At 39.2% G+C, this 19,865-nt stretch overlaps 1 protein-coding gene across 1 annotated transcript in view; it reads left to right on the plus strand.

The window, feature by feature from the left end:
* Positions 1 to 19,865, plus strand: part of ADGB (androglobin) — a 185,652-nt gene that overhangs the window by 77,633 nt on the left and 88,154 nt on the right. Inside the window, exons 11-15 of the mRNA XM_055534699.1 lie at positions 1,775 to 1,949; positions 5,036 to 5,126; positions 12,756 to 12,885; positions 17,351 to 17,388; positions 18,988 to 19,173. Of these exons, the coding sequence (XP_055390674.1) occupies positions 1,775 to 1,949; positions 5,036 to 5,126; positions 12,756 to 12,885; positions 17,351 to 17,388; positions 18,988 to 19,173 (620 nt within the window). The remainder of the gene's footprint in view (positions 1 to 1,774; positions 1,950 to 5,035; positions 5,127 to 12,755; positions 12,886 to 17,350; positions 17,389 to 18,987; positions 19,174 to 19,865) is intronic.

Genomic DNA, 19,865 nt, shown 5'->3' on the forward strand with positions numbered 1-19,865 from the left:
ATAAATACTACTTAGGGCTTCCCCAGTGGCTTAGTGGGTAAAGAATCTGCCTGCAATGCAGGAGATACAAGAGATGCCAGTTCAATCCCTGGATCAGGAAGATCCCCTGGAGGGGAAAAATGGCAACCCACTCCAGTATTCTTGCCTGGGAAATTCAGTGGACAGAGGAGCCCACAGGCTACAGTCCAAAGGGTCACAAAGAGATGACCTTGAATTATTAAAGCATAATTTCAGAGGTTTCTGAATTTCTTCAATGAATTGCCACCATATAGATGGGATAAAAGGGGCATGACAATTTCCTCTCCTTAAATTAGTGCTTTTTTAAAAAAAAAAAATTTAAAACATTGAAGCAACTTTTCTTTTTATTCCATATATTTATAAAGCTTTTAAATAACTCTACTGAACTTAATAATACATGTTCTAGCTGAGGCAGTAATTTCCAATAGGCTAGTAGATGAGCTTCTGACCCTAATTCAAATGACTGCTTTGCAAATTTTCATTTTCAAACATTGCTATTTGCATAGAAATCAATGATATAAAACCACTAGGAAGAAAAACAGTTATTGGCAAAACTGATTTTAATGTAGTTAATGTTTTATTTTACTTTAAATGTGTCAGGGTTTAGACCATGAATATCAGAATTTGACTACAGGGTATGTTACTTCAACCTTCACATACCTTTTGATTTCTTACGCATCTTTCAGTCATCAGTCAGTAGCTGAATTTCTACAATGACTTGAATTTCTTCCAATGACTTGATTTGGATTTGCCCGGACCATCTGCCCTTCTGTGAATGCCTCCTTTGTCAGGAGTGATCATGGGGATTTTGTGTAGGGAAGCCTGAGGACATAAACTGTAGACAAGGCAACTGGTTACCCTCACGGACCCAACACAGTAAGGGCAGTGGGGTTTTTTGAAAACTATCAAGCAATTGCTGGTAAAGAAAAAAAAAAAAAAAAACTGACAAAGACTTTATATGTTAAGTACTTGTATCAAATCTTTAACCTTTAAAGAAAGTGTTAGTCGCTCAGTTGTGTCCAACTCTTTATGACCCTATATGGACTATAGCCCACCAGGCTCCACTGTCCATAGAATTTTCCAGGTAAGAATACTGGAATGGGTAGCCATTCCCTTCTCCAGGGTATCTTCCCAACCCAGGGATAGAACCTGTATCTCCTACATTGCAGGCAGATTCTTTACCATCTGAGACTCCAGGGAAGTCCAACAAAAGTAATAGTTGATTAATTTTGGACCAAAACTGATATTCTGAGATTTCTGCAATGTCATAGAATCTTAAAATCTTAGAACTGAAAAGTGACTTCTAGTTCTAGTCCCTCATTTTGTAAATAAAAACAGGGAGCCCCAGATACCCTAAAAGATTGAAAGAAATACAGACAGTAATAGCGCTTACACTATGTGTGTGTGTTAGTAACTTAGTTGTGTCTGACTCTTTGCAACCCTATGGACTGTAGCCCGCCAGGCTCCTCTGTCCATGGGATTCTCCAGGCAAGAATTCTGGAGTGGATTGCCATTTCCTTCTCCAGGGCACCTTCCTGACCCAGGGATCAAAGCTGGATCTCCTGTATTGCAGGCAGATTCTCTACCATCTGAGCTACCAGGGAAGCCCTGGTGCTTACACTAAAGGATGCAGAAATATTACCACTATATCTCTCTAGAATAGTGGTGATAATATTTCTATAATGATGAAAAGTGTTATCTTAAATGCATAAAGCAGATACAAAAAATCCTTTTAACCCTGCCTTCCACTTTTTAGGCTGATTCTGCTGAGAAGCTTAGAGAATATGGGCTTTCCCATATCTGTAGCCATCCTGTGCTGGTCACAAGAACTAGATCCTGCCCCCTTATAGCACCACCAAAACCACCTCCTGTACCTCCTTGGAAACTCTTTCGTCAAAAAAAAGAAGCTGTTATAACAGATGAAGCTCAAGGTATGGTTCATATTGTCCAAAAATCTAATCAACATTTCTCTCTATGAAGTTCTAATAGTTTTATTTGTAACGTGAGCGATATATCAAGAAAGCAAACCAACATTACACTTACAGCCTTCATCTAATTTTATGTCTGAAAGAACGACTTCTGCACATCTCAGGCTCTGATTAGTTTGGTTTTCACATCTAAACTGACCAGATAAATAAAGGCCATTCTTTGGATGATGGCACTATGATTATGACTGTGATAGAAAAGTGGTTTGGAGCAAATAATGCAGAAAGTTAAATAGTATATATGTTAACCCACTGGTGTGAATTTCAAACATGGGGATCATTCTGTGGTGCCCAGTAGGACATCATCTTTGAATTGACTGAATTCTATTTGAAACTGCTATAGGAGTAGGACTTCTGCCTGGGCTGGCTCCTGTCAATATTGTCGTGTAGCCAATGAATTTGGCCAAGCAATTGTGCTTGGAAATACACAGGTTCACACAGGCTGAGAATATGCTAAGGAGTCTGTTCCCACCTGGTTCTTATTCTTGTCTTTTATTTCTGAATTCCTTATAATCCAAGTCTATTTTTTTATTCCTTTAATCATTTCTCTATGTCTTCATTTACACTCCTTCTGTGAGGACCATGTTCGAATGGAAGAGAGACCAACATGGCAAGAGAAGAAATGAGCAAGACCATAAATGAAAAATCATGAGCAGAGGGCATTAGAAAACAAAAAGTAAAAATTAAAAAATTATGGCCTAACAGAATAGCTTAGTTTGTTTATGTTGATTCAAAGTAAACATATGGCCTTCCCGTAGCTAATTTACACTTGCAGCTTTTAATGAAAGATGATAAAGAATTGGAGTGCTGTGGTTTATATGTGTGTGTGTATGTATATATATATTTCCTATTCCAAAAAGCTTAAATTATCTTTTTTGTTATCTTTTTTTTGTGTTCATTTCCTTGCTTTCTCATTTTCTTCCTTTTTCTTTTCCAGTACCTCATTATCTTCTAATTGTATTCATCCAGTAACAGGTCATCACATTCTAGAGGTTATTGCATTAGGCCTGTCCTTGAATGAACAATGAAGTCAAAACCACAGTGAACATACCTAGTGCCAATTTACTAAAGGCATCCCTAAAAAGCATGTAAATAAGCTTTAAATGGTCGGTCCCGTGAACCACGGCTTGTACTCTTAATGATGATGCTTGCTGTGTTCCTGCTACCAATTCAAGTACTGCTGATCCTTCAGTGCATGGGACAGAAGAACTGTATCTCAGCCACAGAGCAATGCATAAGTCTCAGTGGTACTCAGGATCCTAAAACTACAATAGCCACAGAGATTGGAGTATTTACCTGTTCCTTGCCTCCTACTTCCAACCATAACTTACATGTTTTTAAGATATAAATAACAACTGTTAACCATGTAATTTTCTTCACATTTGCTTTCTGCCTACGTTGATACAACCAGTACAGCTGGTGGCAAAAATTTTCTAGCACAACATGTTTTATCCTTGCCAGAAAAGAACAAAGATTAAAGAAATATCTGGCTTAGATGTAAAGGAGAAACGGTCAGTTTATTTTTATTTTAATTTTTTTTTACTAACCTTGTCTGCCTCTCTCCCACCTGCTTCATTATTTCAGTTATTTCTTTACATTCCTTGAGTTTCTGCAACAGGCTGTTGATGCCACTCCAGTGCCAACTGTTGATTTTGATTCCAGAAACTTTCCAATTTTCCTCCCTCCCTCTTTCCTTCCTGTCCACTTTTGTTTTTCCAAAGATCAGAATTCACGTGATGCTTGAGAGAAAAATCTTGGTATATTTTAATTTAATTAAAAGCTATATTTTAATTTAATTAAAAGCTATATTTTAATTAAATGCAAAGGTTGTTGTGCTCAGCTGTGCCTTACTCTTGTGACCCCATGGACTGTAGCCCGCTAGGCTCCTCTGTCCACGGGAGTTTCCCGGCAAGAATACTGGAGTGAGTTGCCAATTCCTCCTCAGGGGATTTTCTTTACTCAGGGGTCGAAACTGTCTCCTGCATCTCCTCCAATGGCTGGCGGATTCTTTACCACTGAGCCACCTGGGAAACCCTAAATGCATAGAGCCACACTTAAAACAGTTCTTTCAGAACATCAGAAATAGATGAAGGAAAGGAAAAATATTGACTATACAGCTATTTTCTGATTTTTGCTACTGACTGTTGTATAACTCTATGTCTCTGTTGTAAGCTGTGGAAGAAAACCTCAGGATTGATGGGATTCCAGAACTGAGGTCTTCCACTTTGAGGCTTACCACATTGCTCTTTCTTCTCTCCACTGGGTTTAGAATTTCAAGTGAAAATTAACCGGAAACAGAGAAAGAGATCAATTTAGAGATGATCACAGAACAAGCACAGAAAAGTCAAATGCACTGTGTCATATTCTCACTTCTCTTCATCCTGTGGGCATCTTTTCCACTGCTATAGCAGCTTTGGTGAAGATAATCATGCCTAATGTTTAATTCAGTGTTCACCATATTAGTGCATGGGCTGTGTGCCTTATCCATTGAGAAGTTACTCCAGACACCTTTAGAAATACCCATAACTATTTTCTTGACCTATTGCTTTCTTTTCTACTTCTGACCTTTATTTGTTACATTTTCTGTTCTTCTACTACTAACTTCATGTATTTAGCCCACTTTTTTTTTTTTTAAGTCTTGAGCAATTGTGTTGTTAGAGGTTAACCAAAAGAACACGTTTTTTAGTAAAAGACTTTTATAGAAAGTCTTTCTTGTACTTGAAATAGCAGCAAATGCCAAGTACAGTAATAACTCTGGAAGACATGGCCGACTTTCTCCCTTGAGATTTCATTGTTTCATGTTGTAAATCTGGAAAGCAACTGAAGGAAGACTAAAGAAATCTCAAATTGGCAGGATCTATAAAGCCTTTTTAGTACAAAACTTTATGTATCACATACATTTCTATTTAAGTCTATTGAAATTTGCTGAGTAAATGGCTAATCTAATCAGTATTGCATTAAATGGTAAATTCTACATATAATCTTGGAATATTTCTTTTAATAAGTGTAGAACACTACCTTTCTCTTTTTAGAAATAGTAATAAAGAAGCCTGACCAATTTCTTGAGATTTCAAGTCCATTTTTGAACTATAGAATGACTCCATTTACAATTCCAACAGAAACGTAAGTATTTAACAGTCTTTCCCGTGAATACCTCTTGTTAACAGATAAAGTATTTTGTGATTTGTGTAGTTAAAATTGTATGGTTTGGTGGCAAATGTATTAAAGTTTGTGTAAATGCAGTGATTATAGGAAAACAAAAATTTAGTTTCTATTTCACAGTAATAAACATTTAAGATAAATTTTGAATTGGTTAAAATAAGGCCTAAATATGTCAGGTTTTACAGCTTTGGCTTCTGTTTGGGAACAACACAGTATTTTGTTTTAATTTAAATGTTAGCATTGGGAAATGTTTTTGATTCAGTTCAGTTCAGTCGCTCAGTCATGTCCGACTCTTTGTGACCTCATGAACCACAGCATGCCAGGCCTCCCTGTCCATCACCAACTCCTGGAGTCCACCCAAACCCATGTCCATCGAGTGGGTGATGCCATCCAACCACCTCATCCTCTGTCATCCCCTTCTCCTCCTGCCCTCCCCTTCTCCTCCTGCCCTCAATCTTTCCCAGCATCAGGGTCTTTTCAAATGAGTCAGCTCTTTGTTACCTGGTAAATTAAATCACAAGATCAAATGACTGTCATAAATACCTGGGAGATGAAGCCTGTCACTCTTAGAAGGAAACAAACAAACAAAAAGAGCAACTAAATATAACAGCAAAGACAATGAAGAAGAAAAAGAAAGAAGGGAAGGAAGAATCCAAATTTACTAATATTTGAATGTGACAGTAGGGATAGAAATAAAACCTGTGATCCTGTGTCTAATGCTTTTAATGAGTTTTGTTTATGTGCTCAGTCACTCAGTTGTGTCTGACTCTTTGTGAACCTGTGGACTGTAGCCTGCCAGGTTCCTCTGTCCATGGAATTTTCCAGGCAAGAACACTGGGGCTGGAGCAGGTTGCCATTTCCTACTCCAGGGGCTCTTCTCCATCCAGGGATTGAATCTGCATCTCTTGCATCTTCTGAATTGGCAAGCAGATCCTTTGTCACTAGTGCCACCTGGGAAGTTCATCATGGTGAAAATGAAGTCTACAGATAGCAGAAATGAAAAGGAGCAGTGGGTGATACGATTTTACCATTAAAAGTGTGGTGATTTGTTATGAAGCAATTGATAACTAACACATGGATATGTACATATATCAAGGATTATCAAATTTATTCTTTGTGCAGTTAACTGTACTTCAATAATCCCTCAATAAAGTTGTAAAAAATAAAAATAAATAATATTCAATAGTATATAAAATGGTTTAGAAAATGGGATTCTAGAACCAAGGAAGACAAAATAACTGATATTTAGAATTCAATGGATGTGTTTAATCACAGATTAAGTCAAACAAACAAAAAAAAAACAAGTCAGAAAAATGAAAACATGTCAAAAGACAATATTCAGATTGATGTTCAGAGACTAAAACCAAAAAGAAAAAAATGAGGGAAAGTACAGTAAAAGACTTATAAGACAAGTTGATAAAGATCAACATACTTGTATATGGGTCCTAGAAGTACAGGATAGAGTTTGGGGAATAATCATGAAATAAAAATATAATGGGGAAATTATCCCAAAAGTTAAAAAAAAAATCAAGATTCAGGAATTTCTAAGAAAAGTCACATAATGTAAATGCAGAGAAAACTGAAGCTGGATATCATAGTAAAACCTAAGACATATAATATGATAATATATAGATATAAAGTGAAAGAAATACTGTAACAAAAATCAGCATGGATAAATGTCACATACAAAAATATTAGACCAAATAAACCATATAAAAATATATATGGTTTATTTTTAATTATTTTACTAATACAGATATTAAAAAGAAAAAGCAATATATGGTGCTGGAACTCAATAGTCAGGAAGTTACCCGTGGGGAGGAGTGTTGGCTGTGATGGGCAAGGACACCTGGGAGGATTTGTGGGGCCTGACAATATCTCTTGATCTGAATAATGGTGATATGGCCATGTTTACTTGGTAGGTTTTCATCAGGTTTTACATTTATGATGTGTGTACTTTTTTCTAATTTTTTAAATCAGTAAAATTTTTGAATGGCTTATATATATATATATGATAGGCTTATATATGTCATGAATACAATTACCACTAGATATGGTTTATCCTTCCCTTGGATATATTAAAATCCATGATAAGAGTATAAACTGATGAATAAAAGCAGTCAGAATTTAGATCAGAAGTCTATTCATTGTATTTTCCTACTTCTAGAGCCTGTTTGCATCATAGCCAGTTAATCTACAATTTTTGGATTCTAGTTAAGTTGAAAATATTAGAAATAATATTGAAATATCTTACTTTTAAGGCTCCTGCAGTTCTGTGCCATCAATGATTAAACACTGAAAAGTGAGTGAGGAGGGACTGCTAGGCTGCAAAGTAGACATAGCTAGCCATGTGAATCTTATAAACAGAAAAATCAATTTGCTGCTACTTTGGTTTGAAAGATTTGTTCTGTTATATATTTGCAAATCTAGTTTTCCTCAAACTTTCATTTTAACTTGTAAAAAATCTTATAAATATATTATTAATTTCTATAAAAATTTTAAATAAATTTTAAAAGTCAGCTGAATTTATTTAAACATTTTAAATTGCATTTACAACAGTGGCATATTTTATTTTTCTTTAAGTACTTTAAAAGCCAAAAAGAATAATAAATAAACTCTTGCCAATTATATGAGAAAGAAGAAAATGTTAGTCATTCAGTCATATTCGACTCTTTGCGACCCCATGGACTGTAGTCTGCCAGGCCCCTCTGTTCATGGAATTCTCCAAGAAAGAATACTGGAGTGGGTTGCCATTCCCTTTTTCAGGAAATCTTCCCGACCCAGGGATTGAACCCAGGTCTCCCTCATTGCAGGCAGATTCCTTACTGTCTGAACCACCAGGGACATCCCTTACAAGTTATATAAATCATTATTAAAAATTCAAATAATCAAAATGATGTTTCTGGGGAATCTTGATTTTTCCTATGCATAAGAATTGATGCTTTTGAACCGTGGTGTTGGAGAAGACTCTTGAGAGTCCTTTGGACTGCAAGGAGATCCAACCAGCTCATCCTAAAGGAACTCAGTCCTGGGTGTTCATTGGAAGGACTGATGCTGAAGCTGAAACTCCAGTCCTTTGGCCACCTGATACAAAGAGCTGACTCATTTGAAAAGACCCTGATGCTGGGAAAGATGAAGGCAGGAGGAGAAGGGGACGACAGAAGATGAGATGGTTGGATGGCATCACCGACTTAATGGACATGAGTTTGGGTAAACTCCAGGAGTTGGTGATGGACAGGGAGGCCTGGCAGAGAAGGCAATGGCAGCCCACTCCAGTATTCTTGCCTGGAAAATCCCATGGACGGAGGAGCCTGGTAGGCTGCAGTCCATGGGGTTGCTAAGAGTCGGCTCAACTGAGCAGCTTTACTTTCACTTTTCACTTTCATGCATTGGAGAAGGAAATGGCAACCCACTCCAGTGTTCTTGCCTAGAGAATCCCAGGGACAGGGGAGCCTGGTGAGCTGCCGTCTCTGGGGTCGCACAGAGTCAGACACGACTGAAGCGATTTAGCAGCAGCAGCAGCAGCAGTGAGGCCTGGCGTGCTGCGGTCCATGGGGTCACAAAAAGTCGGACACGACTGAACGACTGAACTGAACTATTAGATTTTACAAACCAAAAATTCTCTTATACCTATAACTCTCAGTCATGCACGACCTTTTGCAATCCCATGGACTGTGGCCCACCAAGCTCCTCTGTCCATGGGATTCTCCAGGCAAGAATACTGAAGTGGGTAGCCATTCCCTTCTCCAGAGGACCTTCCCAACCCAGGGATCGAACCTGAGTCTCCTGCATCGCAGGCGGATTCTTTATCGCTGAGCCACCAGGGAAGCCTCCATAACTTCATTGTAAGCCTAAAATTAAATACAAAGCTATATTTTATGGCCTAATTTGTTAGATTATGTAACATGCTACATTTTTTTCATCTGTTGCAAACACAAAATACCACGTAGAGACAGAATTTTCTTAAACATAAAAATAGTAAACCTTGTAATTTTTCTACTTAATTTTATAGTTAAGTGTTACCCACTAAGATGACAATTTTATCATTCCAAATAGTTTTTGATTATCTATTAGCTCATTGAGATTGCATACTTCTCAAATATTTTGTGGATTGTATGAACCAGAGTTGCAGACCACCAGGACTAATTTTTTCAGGATTCAAAGTGTCACACACTGACGTCTAGAATCTCTATGCTAAGAGGGACCACAGAAGATTGGTTTCATAACCTGAACTTCCCATGTGACTCCCTTACTTGATTTTCTTATTCCTCCTTTCAGTTTTTTTACCTAATTAAGGTGGATGAAATTCTGTAACCTGGGTCTAGGTGACTTCAACCTTTGATTGGATTCAGTTAAGGTATTCACTGCTTGAACCTGTTACAGATTTCCTTGTATATCCATTGTAACTGCCTCAGATCAGATCAGTCGCTCAGTCGTGTCCGACTCTTGGCGACCCCATGAATCCCAGCACGGCAGGCCTCCCTGTCCATCACCAACTCCCGGAGTTCACCCAGACTCATGTCCATCAAGTCATTGATCCCATCCAGCCATCTCATCCTCTGTCATCCCCTTCTCCTCCTGCCCCCAATCCCTCCCAGCATCAGAGTCTTTTCCAATGAGTCAACTCTTCCAATGAGGTGGCCAAAGTACTGGAGTTTCAGCTTTAGCATCATTCCTTCCAAAGAAATCCCAGGGCTGATCTCCTTCAGAATGGACTGGTTGGATCTCCTTGCAGTCCAAGGGACTCTCAAGAGTCTTCTCCAACACCACAGTTCAAAAGCATCAATTCTTCGGCGTTCAGCCTTCTTCACAGTCCAACTCTCACATCCATACATGACCACAGGAGAAACCATAGCCTTGACTAGACGAACCTTTGTTGGCAAAGTAATGTCTCTGCTTTTGAATATGCTATCTAGGTTGGTCATAACTTTCCTTCCAAGGAGTAAGCGTCTTTTAATTTCATGGCTGCAGTCACCATCTGCAGTGATTTTGGAGCCCAGAAGAATAAAGTCTGACACTGTTTCCACTGTTTCCCCATCTATTTCCCATGAAGTGATGGGATCGGATGCCATGATCTTCGTTTTCTGAATGTTGAGCTTTAAGCCAACTTTTTCACTCTCCACTTTCACTTTCATCAAGAGGCTTTTAGTTCCTCTTCACTTTCTGCCATAAAGGTGGTATCATCTGCATATCTGAGGTTATTGATATTTCTCCCAGCAATCTTGATTCCAGCTTGTGTTTCTTCCAGTCCAGCGTTTCTCATGATGTAATCTGCATATAAGTTAAATAAGCAGGGTGACAATATACAGCCTTGACGTACTCCTTTTCCTATTTGGAACCAGTCTGTTGTTCCATGTCCAGTTCTAACTGTTGCTTCCTGACCTGCATATAGGTTTCTCAAGAGGCAGGTCAGGTGGTCTGGTATTCCCATCTCTTTCAGAATTTTCCACAGTTTATTGTGATCCACACAGTCAAAGGCTTTGGCATAGTCAATAAAGCAGAAATAGATGCTTTTCTGGAACTCTCTTGCTTTTTCCATGATCCAGCGGATGTTGGCAATTTGATCTCTGTTTCCTCTGCCTTTTCTAAAACCAGCTTGAACATCAGGAAGTTCACGGTTCACATATTGCTGAAGCCTGGCTTGGAGAATTTTAAGCATTACTTTACTAGGGTGTGAACTGGACTAGACAGAAGCAAAAATATGTGTGAATGGCATTTCATCCTACCTGACTGCTCGATAGTCAGAGTTCTCAGGTCAGCAGAAAAAAAAGCTGGTAGGTTGGTTTGTTTTTGAGGAGCCCTGGAGTGTGACTGCTACACAATCCCTTTTCCTTGAAACATTGTCGTTGTAGCAACCATATGCCTGGTTTGCCTGCTCCTGGCTCCTGGCCTTGTTTGCAAGAATCAGAGCTTCACAAGTGTTTGTGCTACCCTCTAGTGGCAGTTTCAGGTAAATCTGAGACAAAGCTAAAACTTGAGGTAAAGCAAGTTTTACCAAACAGAAGGCAATGGCGACCCACTCCAGTGTTCTTGCCTGGAGAATCCCAGGGACAGAGGAGCCTGGTAGGCTGCCATTTATGGGGTCGCACAGAGTCGGACACGACTGAAGCGACTTAGCAGCAGCAGCAGCAAGGAAAAATCCAAAAGTATAGGAAGTTCTATATACATGAAAATTACTTTTATCTTTGAAACACACATACCTAAAATATTTGTACTATAACAAATATATTTCTGTTGTTATTGTCCAGTTACTAAGTCGTGTGCAACTCTGCAACCTCATGGAGTGCAGCACACCCGGCCTCCCTGTCCCTCACCATCTCCCAGAGTTTGCCCAAGTTCATGTTCATTGAATCAGTGATGCTATCATATTGTACCCATAAACTTCTAGCTTTGGCAGTGTTGATTTGGGGGTCAAGTCAGTAATAACCTGAAAGAAAATACAGTGTAGTTGGGTAGCTACTATAAATATCACACACCCATAATTAAAATTTTGGCTCCTATTGCACTGATACATTGCTCTGATATTTAATTAAATCAATTCCAAATGTAAGATTCCTTTGTGTTCTGATCATCAACAAAGAGGACCACCATAGCTTTAAAATAAACCATGTTCTAGAAAAGTTTTACAGCATTGCAGTGACTGACAGAGACTAGTGCTTCAGTAGTATAGAAAGCAATTAAATGTTTTTAACACACACACACACACAAATACTACTGGTTGTGGAAGAAGGAGATTGATAAAATGAACAAAATCAGGACTTTCTATTGTTGACAAAACACTAATACAAAGGGATATTATTCAATCACTATTAAAAGAAGGAAATCTTGCTACTTGTGACAATATAGATAGATCTTGAGGACATCGTGTCAAGTGAAATTAGGCAGACGAGGAAGACAAATACTGTATATTCTCACTTCTTTGTGGTATCTAAGCAAATAAACAAACTCATAGATACAGGAGAACAGACTGGTGGCTGCCAGAGGCAGGGGGTCAGGGTGGATAAAATGGGTGAAGGAAATCAAAAGATACAAACTTCCAGTTATAAAATAAATAAGTCCTGGGAATGCAATGTGTAGCCTGGTAACTATAGTTAATAATGATGGTGCTTTAGTCCCTAAGTCATGTCTGAGTCTTGCAACCCCTTGGACTGTAGCCTACCAGGCTCCACTGTCCATCAGATTTCTCAGGCAAGAATATTGGAAAGGGCTGTCATTTCCTCCTCCAGGGGATCTTCCCAACCTAGGGATTGAATCCGTGTCTCCTGCATCGACCCAGGTGGACTCTACTGCTGAGTCACCAGGGAAGCCATAGTTAATAATACTGTTATATATTTGAAAATTACCAAGAGATTAGGCCTTAAAAGTTCTTATCACAAGGGGAAAAAATTGTAACTAATGTATGGTGATGTACATTCCTTAGAGTTGTGATTACCGTTTTGCCATGTGTACAAATACTGATTGTTATGTTGTATACCTGAAACTAATAATAATGTTGTATGTCACTTATATCTCAATAAAAAATACAGTTATTTATTAGTAGCTTTAAACAAGATATTAACAGAAATTGTTCTTTTTTTTTTTCCCGAATAGTCATTTTGTACGATCTTTTATTAAGAAAGGGCTGGTTCCAGGATCTGGTTTATCTTCTCTTACTGAAAATGATGAAACTGCAACCTTTAGCCAGATAGACTTAAACCAATTGACAAAAGCTATGTCTCAGGTAACTATGTTACTCTTATTAGTAGCCCAGTTCTTAACTATGAAAGTTTTTTTTCCCCTTAATCTGTGAAACATATTGTACATAAATGCATTTGAGCACAATAAATAATACTGAAAATAAGCTTCATATGTACCCATTTCACAGTACCCCCACAGGTACCCCACACAGGTACCCCTCTGCTCCTCCCACAATAATCAGGAAACCATGTGTCCCAGGGGCTGCTGCTAAGTCACTTCAGTCGTGTGCAACTCTGTGCGACCCCAGAGACGGCAGCCCACCAGGCTCCCCCGTCCCTGGGATTCTCCAGGCAAGAACACTGGAGTGGGTTGCCATTTCCTTCTCCAATGCGTGAAAGTGAAATGTGAAAGTGAAGTTGTTCAGTTGTGTTTGACTCTTCACGACCCCATGGACTGCAGCCTACCAGGCTCCTCCGTCCATGGGATTTTCCAGGCAAGAGTACTGGAGTGGGGTGCCATTGCCTTCTCCTGTCCCAGGGGCAGGGCTACAAAATACAAGGGTTTATATTGGTATGTCTGAGCTGGGAAAGGAACCTTTTAAATGGGGTCCCCCCAAATAAACTGAATCTGAGAGAGACATTAACCCTATGTGTTAAAAGCCTTTGAGATTTCAGGACTGGTTTGTTATCACAGACTAGCTCAGCCTTATATGATTCATGTTTTTAAACAGCAAAACTGCCTTACCTTTGCCTCTTAAAATAGATACAAATGATAGGGAAAACAGGACTGTTTCAGATGTTCCCTAAGAATTAAGATTTAGCACAAGTCAGGAATTAATTATTTACCTGTTTCTCTTTCCACCTTCATCACTACTTCCAGCTGTAATGGAAGGAAGATGATAAGGGATTAAAATATTCATTCTTTAAAAATATTCTAGCTATAGAAGGATTAGATATTTTTTCTTATACAACTTTATGTACAAATAATTGCTTAATTTTTTTTTTCGCTTGCTTATTTTTTCTATGACACATTAGGAAGCTGTCCCAAACAATTTTTTTTTTTTAAAAAAAGAAATGCCATTAAACAAACACCCTCTGAACACTTTTACCACATGAACATGTGAGATAACTCTATCAATACCGACTCTTTTCCTGGATACAACAACCCTGGGATCCTTTGCTCTCTTGCTCTTATTCAAACAGATAGAAACCCGTAGTTATCATTGTGGGACTTTCTCTTCTCTCCTCTGATGGATTTTCTAATTTTTGGAAACTATATTGTCCTCCTACTTTATACTCTAATTTCAATGGCATGCATCTTGTAATACTCCCTGAGAAAAGATGCATGGAAAGTGAAGATTATGAGAGCAAGAAGTTCTTTGTATATTCTTGATGTTAACCCTTTATTACACATACAATTTGCAAATAATTTCTCTCATTTCATAGGCTGCATTTTCACTGTTGATTATCTCTTTTTGAATGACAAGATTTTCTACATAGTCCAATTTTTTTTACTTTTGTTGTCTGTGTCTTTGTTGTCAAATCTGAGAAACCAGTGTCAAATCCAACAAAGCTCTTCATCTATGTTTTCTTTGAAAAGTTTTTTCGGTTTTAGTCTTTTTTTAATCAACTTTACATTCAAACTTTCTGTTGAATTTATTTCACTTTCCTATTTTTAGATTCTAAGAGCTCTACCTTATTCTTGATGTATTTTTATAGAAGTTTACTATTTGATAAATGACTATCTTAACTTTCTGATAATACAAACTTTTAAAACGTCTCCCTATATTATTATTTCTGGTTCCTATGAATCTCTCTACCCACATCCATTAGCTTCTTTCTTTTATATGGGGCTCTTTCCTCAATTGCCTGGTAGTACTTTGTTATACACATATAAGGAGTTTATGACATTAAAGGGCTGGTGATTAGAAGAAGCTTTATGGCATGGATAGAGCTTGTCAGCTGGCAGCTTTAATTTGAGATAATTGGGGATAAATGAGCTTCATTTGGGGGTGGGACTGGCTCCAAATATGAGATTCCCTGAGGTTTTCCTCCAGCTCTGTTCAGTTTCATAGGTTACGGGTTCTCTAATTTCCCTGCTGGGGTGGAATGTGGTGGTAAGGATTGTCATACTCTTATCCACCAGAGCTATTAAAGCCAAGCAGCAGAGTTCCTGAGAGTCTCAAAGTTCATCATGTGGATGTTCACTTAATTCCTCTCCTCTCTTTGTAGTAGCCTTTCTTGCTTCCCACACTGTCTGTGAACCCAGATCTGGAGATTTTTCATTTAATTTCTCCACTTGAATCAAGCTCCAGTGTCCTATTTAGGCTGAAGAAGGATAGATGCTAAATTAGAAGGGATTAGGGAGAAGTGGGGACTTGTCTGTTCCTTATACAGACATTCAACCCACCCCTACATTTTCAGCCTGTATCTCATTTCTTCCTTTTCAGTTCAGTTTAGTCACTCAGATGTGTCCAACTCCTTGTAACCCCATGGACTGCAGCACAACTGGCCTCCCTGTCCATCACCAACTCCCGGAGCTTACTCAAACTCATGTCCATCGAGTCGGTGATGCCATCCAACCATCTCATCCTCTGTTGTCCCCTTCTCCTCCCGCCTTCAATCTTTCCCAGAATCAGGGTCTTTTTGAACGAGTCAGTTCTTCCCAACAGGTGGCCAAAGTACTGGAGTATTCTCCTTCTCAGATCCCTGCTAATTGTTTCTGGGCTTCTTTGGCTTGGATGGGCTTGCTTCTCACTAACACTTCATATTCAATTATCTCTACTCTGTTGTCTTCTCCACCCACTTTACATCATCCAAAATATTGTTAGCATCACCCATCACTCAGTTCAGTTCAGTTCAGTTCATTTCAGTCGCTCAGTCGTGTCCGACTCTTTGTGACCCCACGAATTACAGCACGCCAGGCCTCCCTGTCCATCACCAACTCCCGGAGTTCACCCAAACTCACCTCCGTCAAGTCGGTGATGCCATCCAGCCATCTCATCCTCTGTCATACCCTTCTCCTCCTGCCCCCAATCCCTCCCAGCATCAGAGTCTTTTTCAATGAGTCAACTCTTCGCATGAGGTGGCCAAAGTACTGGAGTTTCAGCTTTAGCATCATTTCTTCCAAAGAACACCCCGGACCGATCTCCTTTAGAATGGACTGGTTGGATCTCCTTGAAGTCCAAGGGACTCTCAAGAGTCTTCTCCAACACCACAGTTCAAAAGCATCAATTCTTCTGTGCTCAGCTTTCTTCACAGTCCAACTTTCACATCCATACATGACCACTAGAAAAACTATAGCCTTGACTAAATGGACCTTTGTTGGCATCACTAGTCTGTATAAATTTATACAATTTTATCTTTTAAATTATTTTCATTGTGTTTTAGAAATAGCAGAGTACTACATGTGCATTCGGAGAAGGCAATGGCAACCCACTCCAGTGTTCTTGCCTGGCAGGCTGCTGCTCTATGGGGTCGCACAGAGTTGGACATGACTGACACGACTTAGCAGCAGCAGCAGCATTTGTAGAGAAAAAAGGCAAAGGCAACCCACTCCAGTACTCTTGCCTGGAAAATCCCATGGGCGGAGGAGCCTGGTAGGGTGCAGTCCATGGGGTCGCGAAGAGTTGGACACGACTGAGCGACTTCACTTTCACTTTTCACTTTGATGCATTGGAGAAGGAAATGGCAACCCACTCCAGTGTTCTTGCCTGGAGAATCTCAGGGACGGGGGAGCCTGGTGGGCTGCCGTTTGTGGGGTCGCACAGAGTCAGACACGACTGAAGTGACTTAGCAGCAGCACATGTGCATTCAGTGTATTTTCCCTGTTAAAAGTTTGAGAAACCATTTTTTATAATTTGAAATAATCCTTTCTAGTTTCTGTATGTGTGCTTATTCACTCAGTCGTGTCCAACTCTTACGACCCCATAGACTGTAGCCCACCAGGCTTCTCTGTCCATGGGATTCTCCAGGCAAGAATACTGGAGTGGGTTGCCATCTCCTTCTCCAGGGGATCTTCCCGACCCAGGAATCAAACCCAGGTCTCCTGCATTGCAGGCAGATTCTTTATCAACTGAGCTACAAGGGAAGCCCCACTAGTTTCTGTATACTAACCATTAATCATAATCTCATTTTAGTCAATCAGCATAAATTATTGGTGTATAAATTATAAATTATTGGTGCCTCATACCATCTAACATATCTACTCAGGGATATTATTGTTTTAATGTAAATTTTCTTATAAGATTCAAACATGTAATAAGCTCATATAAACAGTATTTTAATGTCACAAATGTAAACTATCAGTCAAATTCACATCTTTTGGATTTTAAGGTTGAAAACAAATTCCATTTTGCTGTATGTTTTAGTAAGGATTTAGAGAAATTTCTATTTGTCCAGTGTTTAGAAGACTGTATGAACCCTTTTAAAAACCGTGGTGCTTTAGAGAGCAGTCATGTTTTGTTGAATTTATAAATGATTTCTCAATGTGTTCCTTTCAATTCACAGGGAAATGTTGCTTCACAACCTGTACTCGGAAAAGGTAAATCAATAATCTTCTTGTGACTTTTTTTCTCAGATATCAAAATACAAAGGGATCTCTGCTTTCTGACAGCTTCTTGCTCTCCCTTCTCCTGTTCTCAGCACCCCTCCCCTCACCCCAGGGTCTCCTCTGATGTGTAGAGTCTAATCTGCTCCCGGTTAGAAAAACCAGATAATCACACTTGTTAAATTCAAGCTTAAAGTCAAAATGAAAGACAATCTGATTAAAGCCCCATGAGTCATGCTCATGTGTTTTAATGCATGCACATTAGGATCAAAGCACTAAAACTACTGCAGATTCCTAAGTTCCTAATGACTTGTGTGTGTAAAAGTGTTAGTTGCTCAATCATGTCTGACTCTATGACCCCTTGGAATGGACCTGTATGCTCCGTCTTGCCTGACTCTGTGTGACCCCATAGAGCGCCACCAGGCTCCTCTGTCCATGGAATTCTCCAGGCAAGATTACTGGAGTGGGTTGCCATCCCCTTCTCCAGGAGATCTTCCCAACCCAGGGAGTGAACTCCCAAGGCTCAAATCCAAAAACAGTGTTGTGTGGCACGTGTATATATAACATTGTGGTTCCAGAAAGTATACGGGAAATGTATGGCCTTGATAAACATAAAATAAGATCGCAGAATCACTGATTGTGGAGATCAGTTGTCTTATAGAAATATATCAGTCACCGTAGATCTTTCAAGTGTTTGTTTCTTCTTCTATTGTCTGGGCCATCCCATCTCTTAATGTCAGTTTATAGAAGATTTTACATGCATTGTTCAGTTGCTAAGTCATGTCTGACTCTTTGTGCCCCCATGAATTGTAACATGCCGGGCTTCCCTATCCTTCCTTATCTCCCTGAGTTTGCTCAAACTCATGTCCATTCACTCAGTGATGCCACCCAACCATCTCATTCTCTGTTGTCCCTTCAATTGCCCTCAATCTTTCCCAGCATCAGGGTCTTTTCTGGTGAGTCATCTCTTCACATCAGGTGGCCAACGTTTTGGAGCTTCAGCTTCAGCATCAGTCCTTCCAGTGAATATTCAGGGTTGACTTCCTTTAGGAGTGACTGGTTTGATCATACATAAAGCATAAAGCAGCTAAATTCGGTTATAACTTTACAATCTCTAAAGAATGTGTGCACAATTTTACAAAAGTGTTTTCAGATTTTCTGGACACTCTGCATACAAGGTAGGATTAAATTCTCCTGAGCATATGAAAATGGGTCTCTGCATGCTATGCTATGCTAAGTCACTTCAGTCGTGTCCGACTCTGTGCGACCCCATAGACGGCAGCCCACCAGGCTTCCCCGTCCCTGGGATTCTCCAGGCAAGACACTGGAGTGGGTTGCCATTTCCTTCTCCAATGCATGAAAGTGAAAAGTGAAAGTGAAGTCGCTCAGTCGTGTTCGACTCATAGCGACCCCATGGACTGCAGCCTCTGCATGGACCTCTACATACCTGAGGTCTGCATGGAAATGACTATCTCAGGAAATATTTTCTCAAAAACAGACTTCAGTACGTGAGCTCCCCTCTACTGTTTTCCATACCTTAATAACTTAGTGTTTAACACCCTAGATGTGTTCGATACTGTTGTATTCTGCTCTGCACAGATGAACTAGCAGACTATGGAGTCAATGACACAGTCCATCCAGCTGAGGGAATCAGTTTGGAAAAAGATTTGGTCAGCCAGACAACAGCAACACAGGAAAAATCGCAGGAGGAACTCACAACAATAAATAACGGTGTTTCTAAAGAAATATGGTTGGATTTTGAAGACTTCTGTGTATGCTTTCAGTAAGTATAAATTTTATGTGTGTGTGTGATATAATGGATATATAAGCCTTTGATTTTTAGCTTTCATTTAAAAGAGTTAAGCCAGTGTTAGTCTGGTGTTGATCTAATAGTAAACAAAAATATTAGAAGGAAATATGGATGAGTTGATTGTCCACACGAAGCATGAGTAGCCAAACCAGTCTCATGCCAATTTCAGCCTCTTCTCAAAGACTTGTTTTTTGTTTAAGTTTATTCACTGAGAGAAATCACTGGCGTCCCTGTCAGGCAACTAATTCAATGCAGTTATTATTTTTCCCAGCTTTATTTATGTACAATTGACAGATAAAATTATAAATACTTAGTATGCATGGAGGGTGGATGAGTTGGGAGATTAAGACTGACGTATATACACTACCATATGTAAAATAGATGTGGGAACCTGCTATATAGTATAGGGAGCTTAGCTGAGTTCTCTGTGGTGACCTAGAGGGGTGGAGTGGGAGGGAAGCTCCAGAGGGAGGGGATATATGTACACGTATAGCTGTTTCACTTCATTGTAATAGCAGAAACTAACACAACTTTGTAAAGCAATTATACACACACACACACAAATGTGTATATGGTGATGAATTAAAATACATACATATTGTGAAAGAGCCCCCAATCCATTTAATTAACACATCTATCACCTCATATGTTTACCTTTTTATTTT

This window comes from Bubalus kerabau, chromosome 9 (assembly GCF_029407905.1).
Source record: "Bubalus kerabau isolate K-KA32 ecotype Philippines breed swamp buffalo chromosome 9, PCC_UOA_SB_1v2, whole genome shotgun sequence".
Lineage (NCBI taxonomy): Eukaryota > Metazoa > Chordata > Mammalia > Artiodactyla > Bovidae > Bubalus > Bubalus kerabau.